The sequence below is a fragment of the Schistocerca gregaria genome, chromosome 2 (genome assembly GCF_023897955.1).
Source record: "Schistocerca gregaria isolate iqSchGreg1 chromosome 2, iqSchGreg1.2, whole genome shotgun sequence".
Classification (NCBI taxonomy): Eukaryota; Metazoa; Arthropoda; class Insecta; order Orthoptera; family Acrididae; genus Schistocerca; species Schistocerca gregaria.
In genome coordinates, this window is record NC_064921.1 from 24,272,529 (window position 1) to 24,294,695 (window position 22,167).

Sequence of the window (22,167 nt, forward strand, 5' to 3'; positions counted from 1 at the left end):
TGGGATCTGCCGGTTTGCAAACCTGTACCATGCGCTGCAGGCTTCTGGAAGCATGAAATGCTCGGCAACTTTTTCCCACAAGATGTTTCACGGGTACCGACTAATTTTTACTCGACAGTATTCTTGCGAATGTTGCGTCTGAAACCATGGTCTAGTTTCTTTGCAGTCTCATCTCTAGGACTGAGGGCGCTTACTCTCTTTTAGTTCTTCTACATGCACCACTGTTCATGGGTGCTGTGGCGAACACTGGTTAGACTGATCGTCTTCCGTGGTTCTGGATGGATTCTGCATGAGCACAGTAGGGCACTTTCACACAAAGTGAATCAGGCCGGAGCGACTCCTTCTGGTTTTAGTGTGGATGCGGGGTATGGAATCTTAAACATGTCACCACGTCGTAGTTGCCAGAAGACAACTTCTCATCCTATTACTTTCGAGAGCTTTAAAATTTGGACCTATACTTATTACATAGCAGATTTATGGTACAACTGGTCACGTGGAATCGTATTCTAAAAATGAGCCGAGGCGGAAGGCTCAATGTCCTGGGTTATTGTTTCAAGCAGCGCGTTTCAGAACCCTACCTCATACCCTAGATTTTTTTCCTGTTCTTCCCTTGAAGTCTTGGAAATTTGTGGTAAGTTCCTACTGGACCAAACGACAGAGATTATCGGTCGTTAGGCTCACACTCTACTTTATCTAACTTGAACTAACTTACGCTGAGGACAACACACGCACCCATGCCCGAGGGAGAACTTGATCCTCCGACGGAGGGAGCCGCGTGAACCGTGGCAATGCGCCTAAGACCGCGTGGCTACCCCGCGGGACTCCTCGGAACTACTTGAGGCTACAGCTAAGAATTTTATTAAGAAAACGAGAAACTTGGGGCTTTGTCTATTATGTGGTTCTGCTCACAACGGTGGAACGGTGGCTTACGGAGTATCTTTGTAGAGTAAATGTAGATGTGGATCTAAATTCTTCTGTCGAAATTACAACAGTTTGTATAATATGTAATTCTTTGTTGCAGCCAGTGCTGTGCGAGGCGTCGTACGTGCTTCTGGAGTACGCCCGCACGTCCATGTTCATGTGGATGTTCGTCGAGGGGCTCTACCTGCACAACGCCGTCACAGGTTCGTCTCATTCAGATAACATATGCTGTGTGTAAATCGTTGTCCCTTCTTCACAACAATTACATACGATGTTTTGATTAATAAGGCTGTTCATTATATTTTCTAAGGTTATCAGCGGAGTCGTCGAGTCGTGACTACAACACAATTTCATTATACGGGAATAGAGGTTTTCTCGGCTAACTTCGCTTATACAATCTCAATTTATCGGCCGAGTCGTCGCGTCGTGTTGTCGCAACGTATCCAAGTGTTTCCTATTTGCCATCACCAGGCGAAGTGGAAATAAGTGTACATGTCTATCTTGTTATCCAGGACAGCAGTTTCCAGCTGTGAGCTCTGTTTGGTATGTAATGTTAACAAAAACACTTCATGGGTACTTTGATGTGACAGAAGTGTAAGGGGGGGAGGGGGCGTTGGCAACGTATCAAATATACAGGCATGACCAGTACTCCAGGACCCGACGCCCCTCCACGCCGCCTCGTCGAATCCTCGGCAGATCCAGTGGATATAAAGGTCCGACCTGGACTTGAACACGACACTTTTCGTAAGGAGAACGAGTGTCAAATTGGTCTAAAAACTGCGGCAACACAACGGTACGACTCGGTCGATAGATCGAGATTTTATAAGCAAAGTTAGCCGAGAAAACCTCTGTTCCCTATGCTGAAATTGTGTTGTAGTCATTGATACTACGAACCCTTCATGTATGCAACAGAGGAGATGTGCATTTAGATGTATCTGTTATCAGAACAGATACGGTCCGATTTGTGTGATCATTCAAAGTAATTACAAAGTAACATGTTTTCCTTTCCGGACGATAAACAATAACTGGGAACTGCTTTCGGATTTCGTCTCAGATCACATGCCCCCTGACTGCCAATCATTTCGAAAATTCTCAGCTAATATCACTGCTGTGGATAACAGTGTTGAAGACCGTTCTCAGACGTCACCTCATTGGAGTATTTAGTGTCTACACTGTTCCTGCTAAGTGATTTGGGAGGGACTGTTATTTGCTGTTAAAGCACGGTCCGGTAATGGTTGAGTTTCTGTAGTTCACATGGGCTGATTAAAATTATTGCGATCATTGTAACTCTGGGGAAAAAAATGGCTAACTTAGTTATTATTCTCACTCAAACCGTACATGTGGTTCATCCCTAATGCTCTCTTAACTGATGGGGGTTTTAATTAAAATACTACTTCAGAGTGGGTGTGATATTTTCGTTAACTGCTGGTGTCGTGTCAATACAATACGAAAAATTTTTCTTCTCATAATGATCTTTGACAGGGTGGGAAACGGATATGTAAATTCATCTGTTGTGTGGCCTGTTCCTCGAGAACTACTTAAAACAACAGTCACCGTAATTGTTCTCTCCTGCTACCTGTTGTAGCCCGACAAGACTAGCCGTGTCGTTCGGTATTTCAACGAAGTGGTCCGACGCGAGCGCGTAAGAGCGATTACCATCACTGTCTTTCATATGCATCAAATGTTACGTAAATTTGTAATGAACACTTTTATGACCAAGTTTTGGTTGTATACGTACAAATAACAAAGTTGCCATGTCAGTAAGTTACTGTCAAAGGTAACGCTAACTGATGATAAACTAACTGTCTGCGAGGGAAGTTCAGGAGATGAACAGGACAACCAAGTAAGTTAGAAGGACACGGACTGAAATGTGGATGCGTCTCAGAACGACGAATTTCGAATTCATCGCTTATGAAAGACTGTAAAAGAGTGAAGATGGGCAGTCTAACATTAACACCGAAAAGAACCAAAAGTAATGAAATTGCACCACTGGCCATTAAAATTGTTACACCACGAAGATGTCGTGCTACAGTCGCAACATTTAACTGACAGGTAGAAGATGCTGTGATATGCAAATGATTAGCTTTCCAGAGCACTCACACAAGGTTGGCACCGGTGGCGACACCTACAATGTGTTGACAAGAGGAAAGTTTCCAACCGATTTGTCATACACAATCAGCAGTTGACAGGCGTTGCCTAGTGAAACGTTGTTGTGATGCCTCGTGTAACGAGAAGAAATGCGTACCATCAGGTTTCCGTCTATGATAAAGGTCGGACTGCAGCTCTTCGCGATTACGGTTTATCGTATCGCCACATTGCCGCTCGCGTTGGTCGAGATCCAATGACTGTTAGCAGAATAATGAATCGGTGGGTTCAGGAGTGTAATACGGAACGCCGTGCTGGATGCCAACGGCCTCGTATCACTAGCAGTCAAGATGACAGACATCTTATCCGCAGGGCTCTACCGGATTGTGCAGCCTCGTCTCGATCTCTGAGTCAACAGATGGGGACGTTTGCAGGACAACAACCATCAGTCGAACAGTTCGACGACGTTTGCAGCAACATGGACTATCAGCTGGGAGACCATGGCTGCGGTTACCCTTGACGCTGCATCACAGACAGGAGCGCCTGCGATGGTGTACTCAATAACGAACGTGGGTGCACGAATGGAAAAACGTCATTTTCTCGGACGACCCAGGTTCTGTTTACAGCATTATGATGGTCGCATCTCGCGGTGAACACACATTGGAAGCGGGTATTCGTCATCGCCATACTGGCGTATCACCCGGCGTGATGGTACGGGGTGCCATTGGTTACACGTCTCGGTCACCTCTTGTTCGTATTGATGGCTCTTTGAACAGTGGACGCTACGTTTCATATGTGTTACGACCCGTGGCTCTACCCTTCATTCGATCCTTGCGAAACCCTACAGTTCAGCATGATAATGCACGACCGCGTGTTGCAGGTCATGTACGGGTCTTTCTGGATACAGAAAATGTTCTACTGCTTCCCTGGCCAGCACATTCTCCAGATCTCTAACCAACTGTGAACGTCTGGTCAATGGTGGACGACCAACTGGTTCGTCATAATACGCTAGTCACTACTGTTGATGAACTGTGGTATCGTGTTGAAGCTGCATGGGCAGCTGTACCTGTACACGCCATCCAAGCTCTGTTTGACGCAATGCCCAGGCGTATTAACCGACGTTATTACAGCCCGAGGTGGTTGTTCCGGGTAGTGATTTCTCAGGATCTATGTACCCAAATTGAGTGAAAATGTAATCACATGTCAGTTCTAGAATAATATATCTGTCCAATGAATACCCCTTTATCATCTGCATTTCTTCTTGGTGTAGCAATTTTAATGGCCAGCAATGTATTTCCCATAGGCAAAATGTTTTAGCGGTGGCTGCAGAAACAAGGATCCGAGGAAGAGACCGTGAATCCCTTTCTCTGTCTACTTGTGTACGCAGGAACTTACAAACCTTCCCATGTCTATTAAAAATACGTGTGAGGAATAGGTGGGCGTGATGTAGTTGTTATTCCATGTAGAAGAATCGTGTTTTTATTTCGCCAAGAAAAAAGATAGCTGTACATGAACTTAACACTACTGTAAGATAACTATTTGAAGTTTTATGCCTTTGGAAAACACGTGACACCTGACGAGTAACTAATTTAATTTCTTAAACTATGTACATTACGACAATATCAGCCAAAAATGCGATAGAAAGGAAAGACAAAAATTTTTAGTTTGGCATATCGTAGAAAATTTTATCCTGTGAGCTGTTGTTAAATATACGTACGCACACTGTCAAATGGGCCTTTCAGACGAAATAAGCCTTGAGAAATAGTGCAACGTCTTGTTATTCTTTTGAAAGGTACCGGAAAAGGGCGTACTTGCTGTGGAAATGGTAAATGAGATTGAATCTTGCAAGAATTATATTAGAAAAAATGACGAATTTAGTCGGAAAATTATGAAAAAACAAACCAGAGAGACCAAGGTAGTTGACCGAGTTCCGCCAAGTCATGTCCCTGCCGCCAAACGTGAGTTGGCAGTTTGGGGTTTGGCACGGGATGTGAACAGAATTGCTTGATTTCTGTAAAGGTGCCCATCAATACAGTTTAAGTTGTGGCAGCACCTGAAAACTGAAGTAGAGGTGGAGCACAGGGTGATTTCCTCTCTCGCTTGCCTGCGTATGAGTCTTAACAGAGGATAGCACAGGTTCGAAACTGAAAGTTCCTGTACCCCAGCCAGCACCAGTTTTGAGCTCCTGCAATTACTGCCGTTGCTGACGAGGAATCTTCTCTCTATCAGGGACGAATCAGTCATCTGTAGACATATTATAGACAACCTGTTTATATAATAAGCCAAACGCCGTCAAACACGTTTGCTATATCAACGAATACATCACCGGTGCTCACTTCTTTACTGTTCGCTGTAAAAATGTAATCAACGACGTATAGTGGATTATGAGTGATGGGAGTGGAATCTGTTGTTCTCGGAGGAGGATATTGTGGTTGGTAAACTATTTCTGGAGCGATTGTAGTACAATAGTACCAGAAATGAACCGAGTAGTATATATCACTAAATACTTAAAATTTTGACGTCATTAAAAGATCATCTTCATATCAATAAATATTTTCGTCTTGTTTAAAGCAATTACAATGGCATTAAAAAATGACTCTGAGAACTATGGAACTTAACTTCTGAGGTCATCAGTCCCCTAGAACTTACAACTACTTAAACCTAACTAACCTAAGAACATCACACACATCCATGCACGAGGCAGGATTCGAACCTGCGACCGTAGCGGTCGCGCGGATCCAGTCTGTAGCTCCTAGAACCGCTCCGCCAACTCGGCCTTCACAATGGCATCATTGTAATTTGTTACGTACCTGGATAACATTATTTCATGATGGGAAAAGGCAGGTAATCAGCTTTTCTTATGTGTATGGTAACCGGGCTGTGATCTATTTCGTGGATTTACTTTTAGCGACTTTAACTACGATCACTTTTTCCGTTCACACCTAAATGCTAATTTTCAGGAAATGACTGGTAGGCTTTGACACTTCATTTACTGCACCTCTTGCTATAGTTTCTTTTCTTTTGATGTCTGTGTCAATTTTATCCATTCTTTCTTTCTATAAACACGTATTAAATTGACATGCTACAAAGGAAATTTATTTTTTTGACCTCCAGATGACCAAGAGTAATTCTGCACTTTGATTATTATTATATATTAATAATATTATATATTTGACCTATAGGCCACACTCCAGCTGTAGTTTTTGACATAGTTATGAATATCAAAATCTGTAAACAGATAAGTACGGTAACTAGAACACAATGAGCCTCTCAGCACGACCACTCAAGTTTGTAACAACAATAATCAGAAACACAGAAAAGAAAATAGTGCATATGGTATAGATTGTGACGAATAGTTTGGCTTTAGGAAAGGTATACGCACCAGAGAGGCAGTTCCGACGTTGCGTTTGATAATGAATGCAAGACTATGGCCTGCAAAAAGTATTCCACAACTTAAATCGTTACGAGATAAAATTCTTAAGGAAAGAGCTGTACGCTACAGATGACTGAAGCATAATACGCACAATGCTTAGATTAAAAAGAGTGTAAGATGGATGCGATCTTTTGTCCCTCGTGTTCAATCTGCACATCAGTGAAGCAATGACAGAAACAAAAGGGAAGTTCAGGAGAGGGATTAAGAGACAGGGTGAAAAGATATCAGTTATAAGATTCGCTGATGACATTTCTGTTCTCACTGAATGCGAGTGAGAACTGCCGGCTCCATAGAATCAAATGAACCGTCAGAGTTGCGCACCACGAAGATTACGAAGTGATGAAAGTCTGCTACCTTGGAAGCAGAATAACACTGGACAGCAAGGAGGACGTGTAAGGAAGTGTAGCAAGGGCAATGACACCATTTTGGTCTAAAGAAGCTTGTTGCTATCAAACATCGGCGCTAATCTGAGGGACAGATTTCTGTGAATGTGTGTTTTGAGCAAGGCATTGTGTGGCAGGGAACCGGGGAACATCGGAAAACCGAGAGAGATGAAAATCTAAGCGTCTATGATGTGGTGCTTAAAGAATATTGAGAAATGAGTGGACTGGGGAATAAATGAGGAGGTTCTTCACACAATCGGTGAGTAAAATAACTTGCGGAACACACTGAATAGGATAAGGTGTAGAACGACGGGACGTAGGAGAATAATGTATATCAGAAAAAAACAGCATGCTGAACTAAACGATGGAAGCTGTTGTGGAAGACACATATTGCAATGTATCCAAGAAAAATTCGTAACCTAACATCATTTTCTACTCTCTTTCCACAATTAGCTAAAGTAGAGGGTAATCATTGTGCCAGCGAACTTTCTGTTCTTTTTTCCGGTTTCAGAACACAGTCGAGTACAGAGGAAAACAGTCGTCAACAGAAAGTTAAATATATCCATTTTTTCCTATCCTTACGACTCGTAACATAACCGTAACTGTCTGCACTCTTTTCATCAAAAACACCATTTGGAAATAATGACGGATTTATGTCTTTAGGATGCTAAGACATTTTATATACCACGACAATTCAGTGCACATTTGGTAAAATGAATAAAACTCTTCATAATGATCGTAACTATTTATGTCACGCCACTGTTTGACGAGTTAAGAATAATGTTAGACAAACCCACCAATACTCGTGTGTACATTAATCTGCAGTGTTGACATGTGTGTGTGTGTGGGGGGGGGGGGGGGGGTGGTTGACCATGTCTAACTCGTCCGTAATGTCTACCTACAAAATTTTGTAAGTGTTTTTACTTATTCAGCTTAGCAGGGGCCTCTGTTCTTTCATACTCAACTAATAAGAAGCCGTGAAAAACCGACGGTTGTATATGAAGTGATGGGATGGGTATGTTGCTGTCAGCTCAAAATCTTTAGGTCTCCTGGCACTGGAATTTTTTTCATCATGGTGTGACCATTTCCTGAGCCATAATAAGGCATCGGAGGAGGACCCTGCTCTTATCGTATATCAAGTTTCCACTTTACACATCGTATATATCTGTTATAAAGAAGTTTCTCCGCAAAAATTCTGGACGAGAACTGACCCAATTGCAAGTGAGTAGATTCTTTGGAGAAGCATATCTGGGGGCGCCTACACCTATAACAGCCATTACTGAAGTTAAAAGAATGTGGCATTTGACCTGTTAATCCCAGTGATTTTGAAGAAGCAGATTCTGGTGCCTCTTTTTCTACTGAAGGTAGACATATATTTAACAATTCAGAAAGCCTGAAAATTGAACGAGTTCCACTCATTCCTCAAGATAGGCCTATATTTTTCAATTCAGGAACCCTGTAAATTAAACCAATTCGATCTGCATCTACCTAGTTCTCCTCTTTCTGGTTACTCCCGAAGATATCAACCCGTCACCCAAATCCTTTCAAGTTCGTTCGCAGATGATGAAAAGTGGCAGAGCTGCTTTCCTAACATGCAGTGCTTATAAGCAGCGGCTCACAGAAGAGAAGAATTTGAAAGCAGTAAAACAAAAGGAAAATGGAACGACGAAGAATGTGCGGAGCACGACGTATAGCACGCGGAGGAAAGGCAGAACAACAGCAAGAGGAGGCAAGCTTCTGTTCGGATGGAAACAAACAGCAAGAGGTGGCGCTGAATGCGTGTCTTGTAAGGTTACGTGCTCGACAAGTGTTCATCTTGTCGTGGTTGGTCTCATGAAGAGTGTGATGGAGTTGGTGACAAGTGCGATGATTTCATTTGTGATTTTTGTGTAAACGAACTTATGAAGTTAATTCATGCAACGATCACTGCATTTCCCTAAGAATCTGTTGTGTGGAAACGTTAAATTCAAAAAGTTACTTTTAAATTTTTTTCTGACAACTTTTGCATTTCATTCAGTAATTACTATAGGCTTATATATCTTATGCTTGTATTAAAATTAATTATTACATTGAATTATGGTTTCCGTGAAGTGTAGAAGCAGTTATTTTATATTATTTGCATTTTTTCACCAAACGGCCACATTATCCATGGTCTTGTGGCAATGTGAGCACTGTGCAGACATTCAGATTATTATTATTAACAAAATGTGTTTAAGTTTATAAAACTGATAAACAATTATTTGAATGTATATACAACAATAGTACACTGGAACCCAACCGTGCTTTTTTACGACTTGAGTAATTCCATTGTGGAAACTGAGAAAATTGCTCTCTAAGCAAGAATGAAAACCTTTTATTATTATGACCTTCTCTTTAATAATGGAAATTGCGCTTCTAATGCAGGGTGTATCAAAATGAATCATCAAATTTTTAAAAAATCTTAACTATTTTTTTATTTAAGGTATGTGCGTGAACAATGTTCTGTTGGAAAGAGAAAACTCTCGACTTTTACATGGCACCATCGCTCTTGCATCTGGAAATGCGGGAGTTCTTAAATCAAAGGATTACTGAACGATGGATCGGTCGCACTGGACCAAATTATTCAGCCTTACATTGCTGGCATCCAGTGTCACCGGACCTGACTGTATGTGATTATTTCTTGTGGGGGTTTATAAATGACTTTGTTGATGTGCCTCAGTTGCCCACAACTTGGAGTGAACTGAGACATTGTATAACAGCAGCTGTGGAATCTGTAACTCAAGACAAGCTCGCTGCAGTGTGGGACAATTTTAATACCGCATTGACATATGCCGTGCATCTCACGGGGGGCATATTGAACACCTAGGAAAAGGTACGAAAAAAAATTAAGTTTTGAGTTTCCCGTTCATAAAAAAACTAAATTCACTGTATGCTCTTATTAGTTTCGGAAATATAGATCTGCAAACTCGGATGATTCTCTTTGATACACCCTTATATCCTTTACGTAAAATTAAAATATTATGTTTGTTGTTGAGATCATAGATATATTTTACTCCCACGAAATATTATCTCCGGTATGGATATTAAGTATATTTCCTTCTGACTCAAAATAAATTGAAAATTCTTTTAAATCTGAAATATTACTTCGTCAGGGTCAAGATAAATTTAATGCTACCTCCTGTTAGTTTGGTTTTATCTAAAGATAAATTTTCAACAACGAAAGGTACTGTATTAACCGAAAATTGGACTTCGTAAATAACTTTAAAATGCAGGCTGTTCAGAATGTAGAGTGCTAGAAATCGAAGAAAACTAATTTCAAGCTACTAGTGGAAATTAAAGAAAACCATACGAGTTTCCACCCAGAAGAAAGCAATGAGCACATTCACATAAACGGTAAGGACAGCACAAGGTCTCCGTTTCAGAACAAGAACAAATGTTAAAAACTCAGCACTGATAATTATTATTTAACGGTATTTCAACTTACATGAAAGGGTCGCAAGCCCCTTCACATCGAACGGCATACGGAGCCACGAACGCAAGACAGGATCTAAGCAACAAGATAAAAAGTCAAGTGATAAGACAGAGATAACTCGACCTCTCCACCTTATTAGCAGTTTATAGAATCTTTATATGTCACCTAGAAATCTTAAGTTTCAATATGCTATGTGTGATAAATATTCTTTGTTAAGTGCATATCACTCTACTTATTTTACCAATAATTAGAGGCGTCACAATAGTTCCAGTGGTGAAGTTGTAGACAGTAAGTCTGAACGATGTTTCAGCTGTAGTGCTTTATTTCTTAAGGTCATCACCTTGCTCCAGTCTCCCCTCCCATAACAGCTACCGAGGATTTATACTGACTGTATTTTTTAAAAGGCTCAAACCGTCACGTTTCTACAGACGGCAATGAATTTAGACTGCGAACATCACTTAACTGTTGAGATTCAAGAGCAACTGAACTGGAGCTGTTGTAGTAGTGATATACAATCGAGCCATTTATTGTGATCATTACCATCTCGGAACTGAATGACGCTAGGTAGGATTGCCCAAGACGTGGTAAGGGAAACGTATAATTGGAGGAGAGACAAATGCGTCATCGTTCTAGCGAGGATACGGGCCGCAAATGGGGAAATCCACTGACATAAGCGACTTTGACATAGGGTAGTTTGTTATGGCGTTCTGCTTGAGAACAAACACCTCTGGAACGGCGAAGGTCGTCTGCAGTTCGCCTGCTGCTGTCTTAAGTACCGGGCAGTTGTAATTAAAGTGCGACTACTCAGAGATGTCCAGTCTGTAATCAGCTTACAGCATCGGAACTTGGTAGATATTCTAGTAAGTTAATGCGGAACCCATTTAAGCTGGAAAATAATTGGTTCCAGTTTTGGCCATCAGATGCAGATCTGGGGCCATGAACATAAGGAAAAGGTATATAAAGGTTTCCACGTGCAATGGATTAGGGACGGGACATGGGAAGGAAAGTTCAAACAAGTGAGAAATGCATAATGTTGATTTTATTTTTAAAGCAGCTTACACCTGTTGTTCAATATGAGCACCGGAGGCGTGGACGAGATGCGGCATCCCTGATCAACAGCTGCTCGCAACAATTTCCGTAGGACAGGACAACACGTTCCTGTACAGTGGCCTTCAGATATAACGGAGACAGAACGTGTTCCTGGTAAACGCGTTATTTTGGATATCACCAAGCCAAAAGTAACATGGATTGAGTTCAGATGATCTCCCAGGTCATGCATCTGGAAAATCTCTGGATATACCACTTTCGTTGAAGGTCCGATTACGCAGATGTTTCACTGGGAAAAAGACATGTGATGTTGCCGCATTCTGCATGAAAACATTGGCTTCCATTCAGTTGCGCTTTTCCAAAGCAGGTATCACATGTTGTACAAGGAGGTCTCGATAACGCGGAGACGTCACGGTACATCTGACTGGCTTTCCTGGTGTATTCCTTTCGAAGAAGGCTGGACAGAGAATAAAGGTGCTCGCGAATCCACACCAGTCACATACGGCGAGCGCAATGGCTCTTCGTTCGCACCATGGGGATTCATAATAACCCAAATTCGGCAGTTACATGTATTCACTGCACCCTGTAATGTATAACAGGCCTGACCACTCCAATGAATATTGCCAGGGCACGTCAGCAACTTAGATCTATAGCGGAAACCGATGAGCAAATTCAGAACTTTGCTTTGGATCATGATGTTTTCGTTGCTGCATCATCTGTATACATCTACATCTACATCTACATACATACTTCGCAATCCATCATACGGTGCGTGGCGGAGGGTACCTCGTACCACAACTAGCATCTTCTCGCCCTGTTCCACTCAGAAGAAAACAGAACGAGGGAAAGATGACTGCCTAGGTACCTCTATACGAACCCTAATCTCTCTTATCTTATCTTTGTGGTCTTTCAGCGAAATGTAAGTTGGCGGCAGTAAAATTGTTCGGTAGTCAGCGTTACATACTGGCTATCTAAATTTTCTCCGTAGCAATTCGCGAAAAGAACGGCTCCTTTCCTCTAGAGACTCCCACCCGAGTTCCTGAACCATTCCCGTAACACTAGCGTGATGGTCAAACCCACCAGTAACAAATCTAGCAGTCCGCCTCTGAATTGCTTCTATGTCCTCCCTCAATCCGACCTGATAAGGATCCCAAACGCTGGAGCAGTACACAAGACTATGTCGTATTTGTGTTTTATAAGCGGTCTCCTGTACAGATGAACCACATCTTCCCAAAATTATACTAATGAACCGAAGACGACTATCCACCTTCCCCACAACTGCCATTTCATGCTTCTCCCACTTCATATCGCTCTGCAATGTTACGCCCAAATATTTAATCGACGTGACTGTGTCAAGCGCTACACTACTATTGGAATATTCAAACATTACAGGATTCTTTTTCCTATTCATCTTCATTAATTTACATTTATCTATATTTAGAGTTAGATGCCATTCCTTACACCAAGCACAAATCCTGTCCAAGTCTTCTTGTATCCTCCTACAGTCACTCAACAACGACACCTTCCCGTAGACCACATCATCATCATCAAACAGTCGCACATTGCTAACTATCCTATCCAAAAGATCATTTATGTACATAGAAAACAACAGCTTAACTACCACACTTCCCTGGGGCGCTCCAGATGATACCCTCACCTCTAGTGAACACTCACCATTGATGACAACATACTGGGTTCTATTACTTAAGAAGCCTTTTAGCCACTCACATACTTGGGAACCAATCCCATATGCTCGTACCTTAATTAGGAGTATGCAGTGGGGCACCGAATCAAACGATTTCCGGAAGTCAAGGAATATGTCATCCGTCTGATACCCTTCATCCATGGTTCACAAGAAATCATGTGAAAAAAGGGCGAGTTGTGTTTCGCAGGACCGATGCTTTCTAAAGCCGTGCTGGTGCATGGACAGCAACTTCTCTGTCTGAAGGAAATTCATTGTATTCGAACTGAGAATATGTTCGAGAATCCTGCAACAAACCGATGTTAAGGATCTTGGTCGGTAATTTTGAGGATTCGTCCTTCTACCCGTCTTATACACTGGCGACACCTGCACCTTTTTCCAGGCGCTCGGGGCTTCACGTTGGACAAAAGATTCGCGATAAATGCAGGCTAACTAAGGAGCAAATGCAGTACAGTACTCTCTGTAAAACCAAATTGGAATCCCATCAGGACCTGGCTATTTATTTATTTTCAACCCATTAAGCTGCTTCACAACCCCAGCGATGTCTATCACTACGGCCTCCATACGGAAATCTGTACGAGACTCAAACGACGGTATGTTTGTACGATCCTTCTGCGTGAAAGATTTCTCAAATGCTAAATTTAAAATTTCAGCTTTAGTTTTACTGTCCTCCTTTGCCAGGCCAGACTGATCAGTGAGTTACTGGATGGAAGCCTTCGACCCGCTTACCGATTTTACATAAGACCAGAATTTTCTTCGGTTTTGAGCAAGTTCTTTTGCTAAGGTATGACTGTGGTAGTGGTTGAATGCTTCGCGCATCGCTGTTTTTGCGGCAGCATGAATCTCTACTAACTTTTGCCTGTCCTTATTCTCCCGATCTTTCTTTTACCGCGAGTGCAACTGCCTTTGCTTCCTGAGCATTCTCCGAATTGCAATGTTAAACCACGGTGGGTCTTTTCCTTCCGTAACCCACTTTTTCGGCACATACTTGTCCAATGCGTCATTTACAATGTGTTTAAAATTTGTACATAATTCTTCCACGTCCATCGTACCGGAAGTAAATGAAGTCCATTCATTTACTACGTGGGATGCTAACAACTGCTTATCTGCTATTTCTAGTAACAATACTCTCCTAGCCTTCTTGACCGACTTTTTAACTTTAGTAGTCATAGTCGTAGTGACATCATGATCACTAATCCCTGTCTCAACACTGACACTGTCGATGAGTTTTGGTCTGTTCGTGGCTACCAGATCTAAGATATTTCCATTACGCGTTGGCTGTCGATTTAACTGCTCAAGACAGTTTTCGGATAATGTGTTCAAAAGTAATTCACACGACGGCTTGTCTGTTACCACCTGTAATGAACCCATAGACATGCCAGTCTATACTAGGTCGGTTAAAGTCACCTCCGACTAATATAGTGTGATCCGGGTACTTCTGCGATACAGAATGTAGACTCCCTTTGAATGATTCTAGGTCTGTCACGGTGGAACCTGGTATTAACACCCCACAATTAACTTTATTTCCCCTAGCCCTGTTAAACGTGTCCAGATAACTTCACAATCACACTCTGTTTCGACCTCCGTAGAAACAATATTTTGGTCAACTGCAATGAAGACACCACCTCCTACGGTGTCTAATCTGTCGTTTCGATAGACGTTCCAACCTTCACTAAATATATCAGAGCTTCCTATCTCAGGGTTGAGCCAGGTCTCAGTCCCGAGAATAAATTGCGCGCCACAAGCTTCCTGGAGGGCAGTAACTTCAGGAACTTTATTCCGGACACTCTGAAAATATACTGCCAAAATCTTGATAGCTGAAGTGTCTTTATACTGAACGCGTCCTGATTTCCCTGCCTGCACGTCGACTGGTGAGTGTTCATCAGGACACCTCGCACTACTGCCTAGCCTAAAAAAAAACCCATGTGCGCGGCACAAGTGCTCTGCTACCCGGCTAGCCGATTCCTTTGTGTAGTGCACTCCTGACCTATCTAGGGGCGTCCTATAATTCCCCACCCAATAGCTCAAGTCTAGAAATCTGTATACCATTTTAAGGTAACAGTCTCTGTAGCTATATTGGTCAATCACCATATTGCTTGTCAAATGAAAGCATGGTTGTCATACCGACATACAAACAGTTTACAGTGCCAGATTTGCACCCTGCAGCAAAAATTGGAACTAATTATTTCCTAATGTAAATCAGTTCTGCGTTAACTGGTTAGCAAGTTTCCCTGGCGTACAATAATTTCAGTCACTCTAGACGTCTGTGAGCAGCTGCACTCTAATTATAACCTGATGTCTACGAAAACTGGTTTAAGGACTTTGAAACCACTAGTAGGCGACATTACATAGGAGTATCATGGAGGTCGGAGGCACTTTGGATGTATAAAGCAGAGTAGGTTGGTACCTGTAGATAAGGGAGCACAGTACAGTTCTGGTGGAGGCACAAGTCTTTAGGAGCACACAGTTCAGCACACATTGTTCAGCTTGTTGCCACACAGCTGGTGACAACTCCATATTCTCTGTTGACCAAACGACAGTATCAAGTAAGGTTGCGGGGATGACAGGTTCCTTAAGATCGCACCCGAAATCAATGTAAAGTTGTCTCCAGATCGGCTGAATCACATTTCGTGGTACATAAGCTCGATGACAGTGGTTTTAGGAGGTTGTATACTGCTATCAGAAGGCCACAATTGTGCTGCAGTGATTTGATGAGTATGATAATGAACTTCCGTTGACGTCTTGTCCACCCAGATATGTTGTTTTCCAGATCTGAACGTATCACGAACACATCTGGGGCGTTGTCGTGTGAGAGATCTGTAATTGACGGGAATCTGATCGTCTCTGTATAGAGATATGGTGCTACATGCATTTGGAAACCTACCAAGACTTCCCGACTCAATGCTGTAGTGCGTTCGAAAGAAGGACCAACCCACAGGCGGTCATAATCTTATGACTCGGGTCAATCATATAGCAGTGGCTAACGGTCTGGTTAGAGACGTGTCTTTAGACCATATACTGACCTTTGTTGCGGAAGTCGATGTTAGGATGCCCAACAAGAGCAGAATCAGCCCATATCCTGTTGAACGCATATCGGACGAAATACGACAAAATTTGTAAGCCTAGGACCACGTGTCGTGAGCGATCAGCGGGTGTTGATATCTCGTGAATCTGGATGGTTCTCTTACCAACCTGCTCTCACATTCAGTCCACGCTATGACACGTCGCCACTTTCACCATGGAGAAAAAGCGTGATGGGACCGGGAGGAGATATGGCGTGTATGACTGTACTCATCCAGACTGACGGATTGGATTTTGTTTGTTGCAGTTACGATGTTCCAAGAGGGCTCGTACCTCCTCGTGTACTCGCTGCTGGGCTGGGGCGTCCCTGTGTTAATGACTGCTGCCTGGGCTGTGACCACAGCCATCAAGTACGGTGGCTCCAACAGGTGGGTGACTGAACACTGCACGGCTATAGTGGTTTCCATAATTCGTCGAAGTGTGCCACATCATTAGTCTAACCGTTGAAGACGCAATAATATCTGAATAGCCAGGAAAATCATCTTCATCATTGCAAAGATGATTTGTTTGACACGGGTATTGTTCCATTTAACTGACCATGATGTACTCCATCGGGTTTCAAAATATGTAATTCTGTTCAACAGCCCATAGGATCTAATGTCGGTATTCCTTGATAGATATGGTTCTTATGGAGGTTGTGTGCCCTTGCCTTCCACCGACATTTGAAGTGACTCAACCAGCTATAGAGGAACACCCATATTTATGTTTGAACTTAACTTGTTGCTTGATTCATTATAGGACGTGTTATTGTAGGTAGCTCTTTCTTGTAAGCAAGGAATGGGAAACTGAAAGGTTGAAGGAGTAAATAGAGGGTCTGTACATGGAGATAAACTTTAAGGTAGTTTATAGAAAGGGAAGTGGAAGTAGATGAAGAAGAGATGGTAGATGTGATACTGCGAAAATAATTTGACAGAGCTCTGCAAGATCTAAGTCGAAACAAGGTCTTGGGAGAAGATGATATTCCATCGGAACTACTGATTGTCTTGGATGGGGCAGCCATGACAAAAGTCTACCGTCTTGTGTGCAAGATATATGAGACTGGCGAAATAGCCTCAGACTTAAAGAAGAATACATTATTCCAATTTCAAAGAAAGCGCTGGCGACATGTGTGAAAATACCGAACTATCAGTTTAATAGGTCATGATTGCAAAACATTGAATTCTATAGAGAAGAATGGAAAACTGATAGGAATCGACCTCGGGGAAAATAAGTTTGGAATTCGGAGAATGGTAGAAACACGTGACGCAATACTGACGACACGACTTATCTTAGAGGATAGGTTGAAGAATGGCAGACCTACGTTTATAGCTGTTGACAATGTTGACTGGAATACTCTTTTTTCAAATTCTGAAGTTGGCAGGAGCTAAATACAGGGAGTAAAAGGCTGTTTACATCTTGTACAGAAACGAAGAAACGAGACGGTAATGAAAAGAGGAGAGGAGCTTGAAAGGGACCAGTGGCTGAGAAGGGGATTACAAAGGGTTGAGGCCTATACCTGATGTTATTATGTCTGTACAGTGATTGAGGAGTAAAAGGAACCAAACAGAAATTTGGAGAAGGAATTAAAGTTCAGGGAAAAGAAATAAGACAGCAAAGGACTCTGAAGAGCAGTTGAACGGAATTGCAATGATCTTGAAAGGAGGAAGTAAGAGGTACATCAACACGAACAAAACAAGTATAATGCTACGTTGTCGAATTAAATCTGGTGATTCAGAGGGCATTAGCTTAGGAAACGAGAGACTTAAAGTAGTAGATGAATTTTGCTCTGTGGGCAGCAAAATAAGTGATGACGACAAAATCATAAAGGATATAAAATGTAGATTGGCAGTGGCAAGAAAAGCATTTCCGGAAAAGGGAAATTTGTTAACACCGAAAATAGATTTAAGAGTTAGGAAGTATTTCCTGAAAGTATTTTTCTGGAGTGTAGCCGTGTAAGGAAGTGAAACATGGACGATAAACAGTTTAGACAAGAAGAGAATAGATGCTTTCGAAATGTGGTGGTGCTACAGAAAAATGCTGAAAATTAGATTGGTAGATCAGAAAACTAAGGAGGAGATACTGAATAGAATTGGGGAGAAGAAGAATTTGTGGCACAACTTGACTAGGAGAAGAGATCCGTTTTTAGGACACGTTGTGAGGCATCAACGGATCACCAGGTTGATATTGGAGGGAAGCGTGGAGGGTGAAAATCGTAGAGGCAGATCAAGAGAGGAATATAGTCAACAGATTCAGAAGAATACAGGTTGCAGTAGTTACTCGGAGATGAAGTGTTTCGCACAGGGTAGAGTACCATGGATAGCTGCATCAAACCAGTCTTCAGACTAAAGGCAATTAAAACATTTCATGCAACAATTTCCATGTGGTATAGATACGGCATATTCTGTCCGTGGATACATTATTTTACTGGTAGTAAATACGTACAGAGGACCGAGAGTGGAACGTCTGTTATATGTGTCATCCAGGGTATCTTTAGCATCTTGTCAATCCACTGCGTTGTTTCTTGTGTGGCTGTAGTATAGGCATTTGAAACATTGTATCATGGTAGCTATAAACTATTCCGCACAACCGCCCATTTCAACAATATATATCAATGCTGGCAATGTTTGTGCGTCGAAGGCTAACAGACAAGTTTTATGTTTCCAAAACTTTTGTACTCCTGTTTCCTAAACTCGATTCGAAAAGCTCCGTCTCTTTATAATGCAACATCCACTAAAAATTACTTTCAATATGTCCTCGTTCCCTAATGAAATTTCAGCATCCGTGATTATGCATTATTTGTTCACCATATGTGTGGGTTATAAACAACTTAAATACTTTCTTTAAACACATTTTCCTGTTCTAACTGTTTTGAGCCCTCACTTTTCGTGAGTTGTATTTTGACATGGTTATTGCCAAAAACAGCCGGCCGATGTGGCCATGGGGTTCTAGGCGTTTCAGTCTGGAGCCGCGCGACCGCTATGGTCTCCGGTTCGAATCCTGCCTTGGGCATGGATATGTGTGATGTCCTTAGGTTAGTTAGGTTCAAGTAGTTCTAAGTTCTAGGGGACTGATGACATCAAACGTTAAGTCTCATGGTGCTCAGAGCCATTTGAACCATTTTGCCAGTAACATATACAATCATATTATCAGTCTTCATAACATGTAGTTTTGAATTAATTTTTTATCCTCGACCAGTGGGCGGTGTTTACCACTATCACTGTGGAGACTTTTGACGTATACTACATTCGGGCCTAATAGAAAAGCAACACAGCTTGAAATAACCGCAGAAATTAATGTGGAACGTACGGCAAACGTATCCGTTAGAACAGTGGGGCGAAATTTAGCATTAATGGGCTATGGCAACAGACGTCTGGCACATATCCGGCAACTGAGTGCTCGCGCGGTTTGAGGCGCCGTGTCACAGATTGCGCGGCTCTCCCTCCAGAGGTTCGACTCGTCCCTCGGGAGTGGGTTTATGTCTTGTTCTTAGCATAAGTTAGTTTAGTTTGTTTAATTAGTGTGTAAGTCTCGGGACTGATGACCTAAGCAGTTTGGTCCCTTAATTCACACACATTTGCTGACGTGTGATCCTTTGCTAACAACATGACATCGCCTGCAACACCTCTTCTGGGGTCGTGGTCGTATCGGTTGTACTCTAGACGACTGGAAAACCGTGGCCTGGCTAGGTGAGTCCCCATTTCAGTTGCTAAGAGCTGATGATAGGTTTAAAGTGTAGCAGAGACCCCACAAAGCCATAAAACTCCATTGCCAGCGAGGCACTGCGTACGGTGGTGGTGTCTCCATAATGATGTGGAGTATGTTTACTTGGATTGGATCGTGTCTTCTGGTCCAACTGAACCGATTAGTGATGAGAAACGGTTATTTTTAGTTATTTGGAGACTATTTGCAGCAATTCCAGGACATCATGTAACCAAACAACGATGGAATTTTTATGAATGACATGGCGCTATCTCACCGGACAACACATATTCGCAATTCGTTTGAAGAACATTCTAGATAATTCGAGGGAATGATGTGACCACCCACATCACCCGACATGAATTCCATCAATAGTTTATGGGAGATAATCCAGAGGTTAGATCGTACAGGAAATCCTGCACTTGGAAGACTTTCGTAATTGTGTGCCTACAGAGGCAGCATGGCTCAATATTTCTGCAGGAGATTTCCAGTTACCTGCTGAGTCCATGCCACGTCGAACTGCTGAACTAAACCGGGCAAAGGGAGGTCTGAGGCCGTATTAGGAGATATGCCATGGCTCTCATCACCTCAGTGTAATACAGGTACTAAAATTCATTTACTAAACATATTTATGAGACACTCAATGAGATATTCCCTAGAAAATGCTTATAATTAAATACAGCACTTTTCATTATATAGCTGGGTAATGTAGAATTCTTGCGGTTTGGTTGTTTCATCTCATTCGCAGTTGATGGTAAGAATGATTCTGAAAAGGGAAAACTAATTTTTTCTCCTAACAGAGAAAGATCTCCTTAACACACGCCCTCTTTTTAGCATTCTCCTTCCCCTTCATGTGCCTTTGTGTGTCTTCGGCACTAGGTCACCATGTTCGTTGACAGATTTGGCAAGGTTAGTTTAAGAGGCAACCTCGTGCCCTTCATGTCGCCACCTCATTACCGCCGAGGACGGAATATGATACCTGAACTGTCTGCGTTTAGTGTTATTCTTATGAAATGTTAGATAAAGTTTGATAAATTATGGCGAGTCCCGCAGTGACTTGGGTACCAGCCCGGTATTCAACTATTGGGATGTGGGAAACAACCTGAAACCTACAGCTAGGCTGCACGGCACTCGGACCCTTGTCGTTAAACCACCTACCTGATTCACACCTCGCCGTCCCGGAAGCTGCTGTCCAGGCGGTTTTCCTAACTTACACCCATTTTCAGAATAGGGACTACAAATCCTCATGTAGCATTCTGACTCACAAAGATGGTTTTTGTGTCTTTTTTTAAAAGAATAATTTTCTTTCTCAATACAAACATTTCGTAACTATGTAGAAGAACAATGTTTCAGTGGGCGAGAAATAAAATTTTTAATTTTACTACTTCTCATAATTAAGATGCGAAATGAAAACAAACTTGGTGCAAAAAATAGCCTAAAAATTACGAAAGGTAAAGAGAAGATTGCTCTGCGTGAGTGTTCCAGCAAACAGATCGAAAGACTGAGGTAATTACTGGGAAAACTAAAATGTTGCCAAAAACCATGTACACAATTTCTTGAGTTAAAGTAAAATTTTCGGATGTACATATTACGCACAATGAACGATGTTCTACAAACTTTCAGACTTTCTAGAACTGAAAACTGCGTACTGTTTCTCTTATTGTAGAACGATGTAGAACGTGGCAGCAGCTACATAATACATATTTCGTAGGATAAATTTACCTTTTATTTAATTTTTTATTTCACTTTCATTCCGTTACATGGAGGACGTGCGCACAGTCGATATGCTGATGCAGATAATTCTATAGAGTAGTTTTCCAGTGTTACTTGTAACCATTATTAGAACAACTTCCAGCAGTATTTCACCTACACTCCTTTCTGACAGGCTCGGTGACAAGCCCACTCTCGGGAGAAAGTTGACAATTTACATTTCAAATTCAAAAGAAACTTTTACTAAAAAGGCGACTTGTGCTGACAACCCCCTATCTGTCAGTATAGATGTTTGTTACAACCTCCTTTAATAACTGAGCCTGATGATGCAGTTAGAAGATGCAAGATATATCACTATGAAAAATGAGAGCGCCAGTTAAATACAAGGATTGTTTCTAAAGTAAGAGCCGTTTCGAAATATGGGCACTGGAGCTTTGCAAATGCACGCGAAGTATCTTCTAATGATGGCTTTCCACAGACGCAATTACCGCAGCTTCCTCTAGCGTGAATGTCTACGTACGCGAGCTTAACTCTAGAACACTAGAGGCAGGAAAATGTTACATTGTTACTAAACCACCGTGAAGAGTACTACTCCAAATTTATTCAAAGGAAGTTATAATTGATATGTTACGCGTTAGTTAATCGCAATTATTATATCTCCAGTGGGGTATACTGC

General features: G+C 42.0%; 1 protein-coding gene across 1 annotated transcript in view; it reads left to right on the forward strand.

The window, feature by feature from the left end:
* LOC126334560 (PDF receptor-like) overlaps positions 1 to 22,167 on the forward strand; it is a 263,538-nt gene that overhangs the window by 174,233 nt on the left and 67,138 nt on the right. The window contains exons 8-9 of the mRNA XM_049996938.1: positions 1,022 to 1,124; positions 16,351 to 16,471. Of these exons, the coding sequence (XP_049852895.1) occupies positions 1,022 to 1,124; positions 16,351 to 16,471 (224 nt within the window). The remainder of the gene's footprint in view (positions 1 to 1,021; positions 1,125 to 16,350; positions 16,472 to 22,167) is intronic.